The 12581-nt window shown below is 42.6% G+C and overlaps 1 protein-coding gene across 5 annotated transcripts in view; it reads right to left on the reverse strand.

Moving 5' to 3' along the window:
- LOC132006795 (integrator complex subunit 6-like) overlaps positions 1-12581 on the reverse strand; it is a 53452-nt gene that overhangs the window by 15083 nt on the left and 25788 nt on the right. For all 5 annotated transcript variants that reach the window (XM_059384818.1, XM_059384816.1, XM_059384817.1 and 2 more), the window contains exons 7-9: positions 11895-12058; positions 9163-9315; positions 5665-5797 (exon numbers count right to left, since the gene is read on the reverse strand). In XM_059384818.1, the coding sequence (XP_059240801.1) occupies positions 5665-5797; positions 9163-9315; positions 11895-12058 (450 nt within the window). The remainder of the gene's footprint in view (positions 1-5664; positions 5798-9162; positions 9316-11894; positions 12059-12581) is intronic.

Genomic DNA, 12581 nt, shown 5'->3' on the forward strand with positions numbered 1-12581 from the left:
CTTAATTAAAAAAAAAAAAATAGGGGCGCCTGGGTGGCACGGTCAGTTGAGCATCTGACTTTTGGTTTTGGCTCAGGAGGTGATCTCAGGGTCATGAGACTGAGCCCCACATAGGGCTCAGTGCTCAGTGGGGAGTCTGCTGGGATTTCTCTCTCCCTCTCCCTCTGCCCCCCGCCTCCATACTCTCTCTGTCTCTCTAAAATAAAAAATCAAATAAATAATTAAAAAAAAAACCAGGTGAACTGACTGTGGTAGAGTTAAGAAAAAAAGTTGTTACAAATGCCTTAATTTCTGTAGTTACTGGCCCTCGATAGAAAAAAAATACTCCTTATTGAGAGATAATCTTGCTATGATACTGACATGATTCTCATGATGGCTCATTGATCCAATTAAGCCTCACTTATCAATTCCAGGTAAGTTTTAGTGCTTAAATAATTAAAGCTCTGTTAACTACTTCTGATGGAAATCCTGAATCGATAAAGAAAAAAAAATAAGGGTGACCTTTATGGACAGTTATCATACTATGCAGTAATATAGTGATGTTTCTGGGCATTAGGAAGTGTACATGCCTTCCCTTGCCTTTTTACTAAATATCCTGCCCACCAAACTGCAAAAGTATCCTACATCTTTATATAATGTCCTTCATATGGAATAGCAGTGCCTTTAAGAGCTATTAAAATAACACAGGTTTCAGGACGCCTGGGTGGCTCAGTGGGTTAAGCAGCTGCCTCCAGCTCAGGTCATGATCCCAGAATCCTGGGATCGAGTCCCACATCAGGCTCCTTGCTTGGCAGGGAGCCTGCTTCTCCCTCTGCCTCTGCCTGCCACTCTGCCTGTGCTCACTCTCGCTCCTCTCTCTCTGATAAATAAATAAATAAAATCTTAAAAAAAAAATAACACAGGTATCAATGATGACAGCAGTAATGACAATGCTAATAGCATAAATGAACAGTTACTATTGGCAATTTAACTGCATTAATTCATTTAATCCCAACTAAATGCTTTTGGGATATGTACTATCATTATGCCCATTTTACAGATGAAGTAAGTAAGGCACAAAGAAACTATGTATCTTATCCAAGCTCACAAAGCCAGCAAATGGCAAAGCCAGGATCCACATGAGGGCAGCTATGCTCTACAGTCCACAGTCTTTTCTTTTTTAAGATTTATTTGTTTGTTTACTTGAGAGGGGGGAAGGGGCAGAGGGAGAGTGGGAGAGAGAGAATCACAAGCAGACTCCCCACTGAGTGGGGCACCTGACACGGGGCTTGATCCCATAACCCTGAGACCATGACCTGAGCTGAAATCACGAGTTGGACACTCAACTGACTGAGTCACCCAGGCTCCCCTCACAGTCCATACTCTTAACAATATGGGACTACACAACCCAGAAAGCGAAGTAATGGCGGAAATGTCGAGAGCGTCTAGTTCAGAACTCAACACAAAACCCAAGTTTGGGATTCAGGGGCACAAGGACCTCCAGCCTCTAAGGGTATGAAAAACCCCATGCTCCCTGGGAAGACAAAGGTTACAGAAAAGCCCGGAAATGGGTATTTAAGGCCAAAGGACAGAATAGGAACTGAGTCAAGGACAGACTGACCCTCAAATGGATGCGTGGCATTGGGGAAGGGGAAGGATTCAAAGATGAGTCTGGGGTTCCTGGTTTGAGATGTTTGCAGAGGGACAGTGATGTTCTAGGCAGGGCTGGATCCTTGGTGTCAGAAGTTAAGGAGGACCAGGGACAGATGTGACTGTGACACATGTACCTCTTGCGATGGAAGACACTGCAGGGAGAAGGGGAACTTGGCATTTGGGGAAGAGGCAGACTAATGGGTGACAAGCAGCCGTTGCTGGGAGTTGACCTTACCTAGTACTGGGGAGTGCAAGAGTGGGCAACATGTGGCTACTTAGGCACAGCAGGTTTAGACAAAGGAAGGACTCGATGTCTCCTCTTCACCTCTATTACCCGCAAGACCAGCAAAGCCCATGCTTAGAGAGCAGTTCTTGTTATGGTGAAGAGCTGCTCATCTCAATCTCTACCGGGAGACAAGCTACCATGGTTAGGGGCACTTTCACATAATAATTTGGAAGGCAGGCTGAGTTGAGACCAAAGATGAGATCCCAGAATTCAGCCCCTAATAGTTCTACAGAAATTTTCCACTGCCCTGTGGTAATAAGGCCACCCCCGCCCCCACGGTGTCATTGAAGACCATGTGGGGAGGAGTATCGAGGAACTCCTACTTCTCCCAGCCAGGGAGGTATCATTCTAGTGAGGATGCAGAACCCCCGCCCAGCCCCCAACAGCAGTAACGAGCAGCCCCCCTCCCTAAGAGTGTCAACAGAGGCCAAGTGGGGAATCTGGACTTCTACCTGCTCCTGGCACTAACAAGGCAGTACCTTGCAATCTCTGCCAGGAGGGTGAGAGGAAGCTGAACCAGGAAGCTTAAATAAGATCGAGACTCAGAACCCAATACTGAAAAGGCACAGGATTCAATGGAAAATCACTCGTCTCACCAAGAACCAGAAAGATCTCAAAACACATTCAAAAGACCATCAAGAGATGCCAACACCGAAGTGACAGAGACATTAAAAATATCCAGTAAAGATGTAAAAGGAGCCAGCATAAAAAAATGTTTCAACAAGCAATTTTAAACAGGCATGACACAAATGAGAAAACAGAAAGCCTCATCAAAGAAAGAGAAAGGAAAAAGCTGAAGATGTAAAGAAGAACCCAGTGGAAATTTAGAACTGAAAAATACAAAAACCAAAATAACAAACTCAATGGAGGGGCTCAAAAGCACAATGGAGGGGACCAAGTAAATCATCAGTAATCTGGAAAAGATAACACAAGAAATCACCCAGTCTGAAAACAGCACACACACACACACACACACACACCCCACCACCACCACCACCAAAATGACCAGATCCATAATTTGAAAATCTTTCCCGTAGCTTGCCTTTTCACTCTGCTGATTACAGCCTTTGCTGCACGAAAGTTTCTAAGTTTGATGGATCCCCATGTGTTTATTTTTGATTCTGTTGCTTGTGCTTTTGGTGTCATGTCTCTATAATTTTTTTTTAATTTCAAGTTTTTATTTTAATTCCAGTTAATGAAATACAGTGTTATTATATTCATTCCAGGTATAAAATTTAGTGATTCGGCACCTGCATACAACACCCAGTGCTCATCACAACAAGTGCCCTCCTTAATGCCCACCCCCGGTTCCCCCCACTCCTCCCCTCTGGTAACCAGCAGTGTGTTTTCTATGGTTAAGAGTTTGTTTCTTGGCTTGCCTCTCCATCTTTTTCTCCCTTTGCTCATTTGTTTTGCTCTTTAAATTCCACATAGGTGTGAAATCATATGGTATTTGCCTTTCTCTGACTTATGTCACTTAGTATTATACTCTCCAGGTCCAACCACATAGTTGCAAATGGCAAGATTTCATTTTTAATGGATGAGTAATATTCCATTATGTATATATACCACCTCTTCTTTATCCATTCACCTACCGATGGACACCCGGGCTGCTTCCATCATTTGGCTATTATAAATAATGCTGCTATAAATATGAGGTGCATGTATCCCTTTGAATTAGCATTCCTGTAATCTTTAGGTAAATACCTAATAGTACAATTACTAGATCACAGAGTAGTTCTATTTTTAACTCTTTTTTCTTTCTTTTAAAAATTTTTTAGGAATCTCCATACTGTCTTCCCAGTGTTATTATTTCTTTTTTTTTATACTATGTGGTCTTTTTTTTTTAGGATTTTATTTATTTATTTGACAGACAGAGATCACAAGTAGCCAGAGAGGCAGGCAGAGAGAGAGGGGGAAGCAGGCTCCTCGCTGAGCAGAGAGCCCGACATGGGGCTTGATCCCAGGACCTGGGATCATGACCTGAGCCGAAGGCAGGGGCTTTAACACACTGAGCCACCCAGGTGCCCCAATGTTATTATTTCTTACAATTGCATGTGACTCTACAAGTATCTGAAAATAAAAAGTAGTCTTAAAAACAGAAAAATAACACCATTAACACCATTAGTCTAAGTGGAGGTTATCTAGTCTAATCCTACACTTTACAGTCAGCAAAACTGAAAGCCATAAACGATGAAACTGTGCCATTTGTGTACAGCTAAGTGCAAAAAGTTGGACAGAGAAAGGGGGGAAATGTATGACTTCACTCATATGTGGAATCTAAAAACACAAAAGAAATGAATAAACAAACAAAAAGCAGAATCAGACCTGTAAGTCCAGAGACTGAACGGATGGAGGGACGGGGGGTGGGGGGATGGGTGAAACGGGTGAAGGGGAGCGGGAGGTGCAGGCTTCCAGTTACGGAATGACTACGTCACGGGAATAAAAGGCACAGTATAAGGAATGTAGCCAGTGGTATTATAACAGTGCTGTGTGGGGACAGATGGCAGCCACACTTGTGGGGAACACAGCAGAACATACAGACTTGTCCAGTCACCATGTCATACACCTGAAACTGTGTGACATTGTGTGTCAACCACACTCATGTAAAAATATTTTTACGAAGTCATTAATAACTAATAAATTTATTTGAATTTATAAATAATTTAAACAAATCCACAAAATATAGGTACCTTCTATCAGTACCCTTATGAAGCTCAAAGACATAACCTACATTTTATATCAGTAACAATCACCTTCGAGAGGACATTTCTAGACTGGACTAAGAAATAAAGTAGGTAGACTATATACAAAACAATCATATGCTAATCTATTTAGGATGACCCATTCTTAACCTGCTTAACTTGCAACATTTGAAGGAACTGCTTTTTCAGTATACTTAGTATAAACACTATTTATAGCACTAAAAATCTTATGCTTTTAATGACTTGATTAAAACACAAAGGTTGAAACTTTTGGCAAAAATTAAGAAGCCCCACCAAATAAAAATGATCCCAATTTTACAACTAGAAGGGTACCATGTGGTACGACTATATTGCTCCAAACAGATGTGGCTCTTTCAATGAGAAAAAAAAAATCTCTACACACATTTTCAGTGATATCTCGGTAGCACCTCCTAGAGTTGCTCCTTGTAGAATTTTACCATGGAAACGACAGCTTCTATGACTACAGTGATCGCAGAATTGACTCTGTACCTTGTTCCTTAACTTGCCTAACACCAATGCCTCCAGAGAACTTAAGATTCTTTTATGGGGGAATGAGTGGGAGCCAGTAACCCCCACAGAAGCCCTATTTTTTGGAGAAAACCATCAGATTCTTGGAACATTAACCCCAATAATGGAATTTTTGGTCCCAAATTAGTCTACAGAAAAGCCAAGTCTCTTGAAATGAGGCTGGGGGGATGGAATGGCAGCTCTGGTTCTCGAAGTCTGAGGAGCAGCAGGAGCTCTTTTTAGGAGAGAGGCTGTGTCTCTTTGCTCTGATTAAAAAAAAGCAAAAACAAAACAAAACAAAACAAAAAAACAGAAAACACAAAAAACAACAGCAACAAAGCGAACAGAACAGAAAACAATGTGCAAATTCTATCCTTCCAAACCCATGTTTAGCCTTTTCTATATCCCTATGTCAATTACTCTTTGACTACATTTTAAATGCTTAGCCCATTCTCCTCTTTTTCATTTCTGTTGCGTTTTAAAGATGAGGAAGTGGCACATAACTTTACTTACCTAAAAGAGGGAGTAAAACCGGGTAGTTGTACGGCATCACAAAGAGGTTTACACAAGTTAAAGTCGTACTGGCTTTTAAATAACCGAATGGATAGCCAAGTTCATTGTATTTTCCACTGCTAGTAACAAATACCTAGGAACATGAAGTCAGACACAGTCATGACAATGAGGATTTTATGTGAAACCAAACTCCCAGCAACATTCCAGAATGACATCTAACGCATAGCTTAACTATAATGTAAAAATGGCAATAGTGTTTTTAACCTGGGGTTATACCCACATAGACCATACTCAATAAAAATGTTCAGATTGTAATTCTTTTTACATTATATTAAAAACTGAACCCAGGGTGCCTGGGTGGCTCAGTGGGTTAAGCTGCTGCCTTTGGCTCAGTTCATGATCTCAGGGTCCTGGGATTGAGTCCCACACTGGGCTCTCTGCTCAGCAGGGAGCCTCCTCCCCCTCCACCCCACCTGCTTCTCTGCCTACTTGTGATCTCTGTTAAATAAATAAATAAAATCTTGGGGCGCCTGGGTGGCTCAGTGGGTTAAGCCTCTGCCTTCGGCTCAGGTCATGATCTCAGGGTCCTGAGATCGAGTCCCGCATCGGGCTCTCTGCTCAGCAGGGAGTCTGCTTCCTCCTCTCTCTCTCTCTGCCTGCCTCTCTGCCTACTTGTGATCTCTCTCTGTCAAATAAATAAATAAAATCTTTAAAAATAAAATAAATAAATAAATAAATAAATAAAATCTTTAAAAAAAAAACTGCAGACTCTGCAGTCATCATTCGGAGACCACGGGCTCCATCAACAATTTCCAAATATTTACTTGGTTAGCACAATGGCAAACGAGGCTGAAACACCACTAAGTGATACCAGCCATGAAAACAAACAATGGACTTTAAATGGGCTTTGCTTCCTTTGGTGCCCCCATTCCCCTACCCGTTCACTCATTTTTCATCCACTAAATACTTGTCAAGTAGCCTATTACGAGCCAGACACTGGTGCTAATTATTAAGAGGCAGCAAAGAGATGCTTTGGTTCAATCTAGAAGGCATTTTCTCTTCTAAAGGATGCTGGCAGAGCAAACATTCAGTAGAGATTAAAACATTAATCTTGGGGCACCTGGGTGGCTCAGTCAGTTAAGCATCTGCCTTCAGTTCAGGTCATGATCCCAGGGTCCTGGGATCCAGTCCTTCATCGGACTCCCTTGCTCGGCGGAGAGCCTGCTTCTCCCTCTCCCTCTGCCTACTTGTGCTTTCTATCTCTCTGTCAAATAAATAATTAAAATCTTTTAAAAAGATGATTAAAAAACATTAATCTTTATTCTATGTGACTACCCCCTTATTCCTCGCTGATGATTCCTGGTTCAATATACATTATACAGTCAAGTCCCGTACACTCAATAGGCTGGGCTGAAGTTCTCTGGCTACCATGCTTTCTCTCTATTCCTTGTTTCCTCTTTGGCCCAAGTTAGGGCACCGGTATAGACTTCTAGGGACCTACATCGCTGCCTTTTCCCAACTCCTTCAGCAGGCTCACTGAAGACAAAAGTCAAACCCTGATGGCGAACAGAATCCATTCACCTTGTTAATTCCTGGTACCAGCCATATCTCCTACCAGTTGACTAAACTCTTGCAATATTTAGTCATAGCTAAGAATAAATCTTTTCTGTGTCACTTCGACCCCACAAAACAATAAGTCATGTCGGTGCTATAGAACAGGACTTATCTACTAGATTTCATGTCATTATCTGAACCACAACAGAAACAAAGAAGTGTAGTAACACAGGGTGGATTTCCCCCCTTTTCCTAAGTATGTATAACAGAAGAGAGGGGAAATCATCATAAACAATTAAAAATATTACACACAGACATCAGGGGTCAGACCTAGGAGCCCCAGGAGAGGAGAAACACTGTTTTTTGTTCCTCTCTCTGCCTTTCTCTCTTTCTTCCCTCCTCCCTTACTTCCCCCTTCCTTCCTTCTCATAAGCCCCCTGAGTTTTTCCAAATTCCTTATCACCTGCAGATTCACAGAATTCGGGGGGCAGGTTTCAAAGGGATCATTAGAGACCATCTCATCTAGAGAAAGTATCTGCCCCAGGACCACGTAACTGGTGGCAGACCTAGGGACCTAGGGTTGGAATCCAGGCGCCACTATGATTTAGCCAAATTTTCTGGCTCCTGGTTCATCTTACTCCTTTTCACTCCCACTAATTCCTTGCCTTTACACTAAACCAAAGTCATAGAAGTTACAAGACCACAGGCATATGGCATATTTGAGGGGTGGCACAGGAACAAGGGCAGGATGTCTTACGTGTCTTGGGAGAAGCTTTACAAGAAATGTGCTATACAGAAAAATGGGCTTCTTTTTTAGGGAAAAGGTATGATTTGTAACTGTATTTGCTTTTATGGCAAAATTGGTGTCAATCCATGAAGTCAACCTCCTACCGTGGTTTTGAGTTAACATTCTATCTCTACATTGTATCTCTATATTCCTAGCGCATTTCTGGGGTATTATACTGTAATATAAACATATATTCAGAAAAGTGTGTGAGTGGAAGCACATGTGTCATCAGCACCCAAATCAAGAAATAGAACACGACCAGAAGCCCCCTGCCGGGTGTCCCTTGCAGGCCACTATTCTGCACCCCCAAGAGAAACCACCAACCCAAATTCTGATAGAGTCAGCCCACTTTGCCTCTCTTTGAGCGTAGATAAAATAGAATCATAGGATGTGGGATCCTTGATGTCTGGCTTCTTCTGCTCAATATTATATTTATGAGATTGGTCTATTTCTTACACTTCTACATTCCTGCTTCAAGTGTGTTCCTTTTCTCCTACCCAGTTTTAGCATCTTTGGAGAATTTAAGTAGCTTAAAGACAACTAGTAGCAATAATCTCACATTTTAGGATGAAACAGATGGCAGTCTAAAAGTGTTTCTTGCGTAAATAGAACCTAACAATTACTGATTGCTCTATGGTGCTGGCGTCTAGGGATAGAACAAACATACTTCCAGCATAGGACTTCCTTATTATATCCAAATAAAAGGGCTGTGTGACTGCCATGTCTGGATTTTTACAAACTAATATCTGAAGGTGAATCTATTAATAAATCAGCAAGCCCTTCCAGCTGAAGTGTAACACTTGGAAGAGCCGGTTAACACGTGTATTTGCCGCATCCAAGTGAAATCCATGTTATGTACACCGATGTGCTTTGTACAGGAAGAGAAGTTTGGTTACATGACGCTAACACAAAAACTAGTTTCAGGGCTTATGGGGTTTTTGTGTCAAAACGATCTTGTACACCTGATACTAATAATTACACTGTGCTGTTAACTATCTGGAATTTAAAGAAAAACATTTTAAAAATTGTTCTTGTACTTCTAATCTGTCAAGGTCATGTGAAGCTTCAGCTGCTGAAGCCACCGCTGAAACTTCCTGAAACAAATCCCAGATCCCAGAACGGTTACAGACATTTGGCCGACAGGTAAGGATCAGTACCTGCCAGCAGGTATGGGGAGACTTTCGTTCCAGGATGTACTGAGTTAAGGGTGAAGGTTCAAGTTCATATTTGTCAAAAGGAAGTTTGTCTATTACCATTGGCTCACAATCCACACAGGAGAACCTCACAACAGGATGAGATGTTCGTGGAGGCTAAAAGACAAGAGGGGAAAATACGGTGCGTGATCAAGGTGAGCTTAACATTTCTGACAAACCCAGAACCCCTTTTGTGTTTTGTGAAACCATTGTTGAGATATACACCAGTGCTTTGAAAAAGAGGGCATTGCCAACAGCATCCATCCAGGCAAGGCACACGGATTCTTTGGCTCTACCATCTACTTGGCATTGGGAGGAGGAAAAGTAAACTAGAACACTCGTAACTGTAATTTCAGTGAAGCAAAGATGATAAGTGCTTTGAATACGGTTAGGAAATCACTAATGATCCAAAAGGTGAACTCCAACTTTCAGATCCACTTTGCAATCCCCAAGCATGATCTGCCCTTCATTCCTTGGTACCGGGAGGTTACACACAGTCCAGATGCTGCCAGGGAAGAAGAAACCCATGAAGCTGTCTAATGAGCAAATAAGAGGGCTAGAGCCACTAATGAGCAAAGCAGAAAAACTGTAAAGCCGTGGGAAGGGCAAGACAGATACCAAAAATGAGCCAGTCCCAACACCCAGGACCACTGGAAATTTCCTTTCAAGCTGATTTTTTACAGCACTTTGCACACCCGCACACTTGCCTCTGAACAGCTGAGGGCCAAGGCTGCTTTGGGCTGGGCTGCACAGGCCCACATGCCTGGGGCACCAGAGCGGAGGGGTGGAGGGGCCATTTTATTAACAGGTTTAGTCTGTGGGGATGGAGAGCGCCAGGGAGAGAAATGGTGGCAGCAAGAGATCTTTCGGTCTAACAAGAATATGACAAAACATCTCTGTTTCCCTTATAAAGGGGGAAACCATGCTCCTTGGTCTTTGTGGTTTACACACCTACAAGATCTGTCCTGGGAGCTGAAGGAAGGAAACAGCCATCAAAGTGCTTTTAAAGCTGAAGGGATGTTAACGGGGGTGATGTCTGAGCTGGAAATTCTTTCGTTCCAATTTTTCCTGATTTCCATTTTTTTCAAAGATTTTATTTATTTATTTGAGAGACAGAGAGGGAGAGAGAGGGTGCAAGCAGGGGGGGAGGGGCAGAAGGAGAGGGAGAAGGACAAGCAGACTCGGCACTGAGCGTGGCGTCCTGTCATGGGACTCCATCCCATGATCCTGAGATCACGACCTGAGCTGGAATCAAGAGTCAGTCGCTTAATGAACCAAGCCTTCCAGGCGCCCCCTTGATTTTCATCTAAATTAAACTTGAGAAATATTTCTGGCTTCTTAAATTTAAGCCAATTTTTAAAAAGCCATAAAGACACAAGTGAAGCCCTGTCACTAGCAATAATGACATAAATTCATAACTGAAACATTCACTCTGGGGTTTGGAGCTAAGAGCAACTGGGCGCTGAAATCCGACCAGTGTGTACCTCGGAGCCCTGAGGAAAGGCGGAAGAGATATACCCTCACCCACAGCAGGGGCAGAAGTGGCTTCAGTGCTATGTCCTCATGGCCTCTCCTAAAAGAAGGAGCCTAGAAAGGATAATCCACGGGGCACCTGGGTGGCCCAGTTGGTGAAGCGTCTGCCTTTTGCTCAAGTCATGATCCCAGGGTCCTGGGATTGAGCCCCGGGTTTTGGCTCCCTGCTCCGCAGGGAAGCCTGCTTCTCTCTCTCCCACTTCCCCTGCTTGTGTTGCCTCTCTCACTGTGTCTCTCTCTGTCAAATAAATAAATAAATTTTTTTTTAAAGAGAGAAAGAAAGGAAAGAAGGAGTAATCCAGAAGAAAATACAGTACATGACAGAAATTTCTAAAACATACACAGAATGCAGAGTGGCTGACTGGAAAGGTGCTGAACTGAAGGCGCAGTGATCATTTTTTGTGCCTCTCCCCCCACACAAGAAGGATCGCTCTGGCCTTTGTGCAGAGGCTGGGGGAGGAAGATGAAGGCAGAGTGGGTTTCATATGTTTTCCCTCATTATCAGACAGCCCTCTCCCCCAAAAAGCCAATTCATTGTACTAGGAGCAACTACAATGTCAAACCCTCCTCTCCCAATGCAGTGAACACAAAGAAAAGCCCTCACATAGAGATCATTTTTAAAATATTGCTTAATTATCCATCATTGAAAGCTACACTGCCAAGGGAACAAGTCGATGGAGTACAAAAAGATGAAAAGCAGATCCACGAAGGTCCACTGTATGTCTAATGACTCCCTGGGAGGAAGAAGAAGAGCTTCTGTTTTTAATGTGTTTCTAGAACCTATGCGAGGTGCAAGCTAAGTTTTCATTTCCTGAGGATGTGCGCGAAAAACAATGCTAGCCCTCTTTGGACATGGCATTTCCCATGTCAATCAATTCAGCCGCGGGGAAATAAAAACCCAGCCACAGACTGTGACGCCGTCAAAAATAATTATGCTTTGCTTTACCATCCAAAGTGGGCAGATCAAGTGGCGAAAGGCAATGAAAAGAAAGAATGCCAAAAGAGCAAGGAAGTCCTCTCTTGCTTTTTTAGGTACAAGCTTAGACTTCCAGCCAGAGATAAAAGGTGTAGCTTAAAAGCCTCAAAGCAATTTTACAAAGGTCACTGTAATCAGCAAACTGAAAATCCAAACTATGTTTACCTTTTTGTTTTATGACACTTACTAGTGAAGGTAAATTCTGATCTGGCCAAAAAGATTCTGGAATTGGCCAATGTCCAACAGGAACACCAGTCTTAGAGTTAGGTCGTACATAAATGAGCTTATGACAACTATGCCATGGTTGAGCAGCAAATGAATTGCTTGGCCTGGCTGAATCCATAAGTCCATCTAAAAGGCAAAACAACAAAGACAAAACAAGCTAAAACGGTCATTCGTGAAAAATGAAAGAACTAAAAGACTCTACTGGGATTTCTGAATGTTCTCTCTAGCATTTTTTTCATCTAATCCGTCCCTCTAATCCAACACCCCACCCCCCATCCTTAAATATGCCCGCAACATCTAGTTATATGGAAAACTATTATAAAATTAGTTTTTGGGGCGCCTGGGTGGCTCAGTGGGTTGAAGCCTCTGCCTTCGGCTCAGGTCATGATCCAAGGGTCCTGGGATAGAGCCCCACATCGGGCTCTCTGCTCAGCAGGGAGCCTGCTTCCCCCTCTCTCTCTGCCTGCCTCTCTGCCTACTTGTGATTTCTCTGTCAGATAAATAAATAAAATCTTCAAAAAAAATAAATAAAATTAGTTTTCAATTTTCTAAATTTGGACACATATATTACACACACCAAACCACTAGTTATTTTTCCAAATTAGGCAAATGAAATCGCTCATCCCCTGGTACAGTTTTTATATTTGGG

This window comes from Mustela nigripes, chromosome X, assembly GCF_022355385.1.
Source record: "Mustela nigripes isolate SB6536 chromosome X, MUSNIG.SB6536, whole genome shotgun sequence".
In the NCBI taxonomy this organism is placed as follows: domain Eukaryota; kingdom Metazoa; phylum Chordata; class Mammalia; order Carnivora; family Mustelidae; genus Mustela; species Mustela nigripes.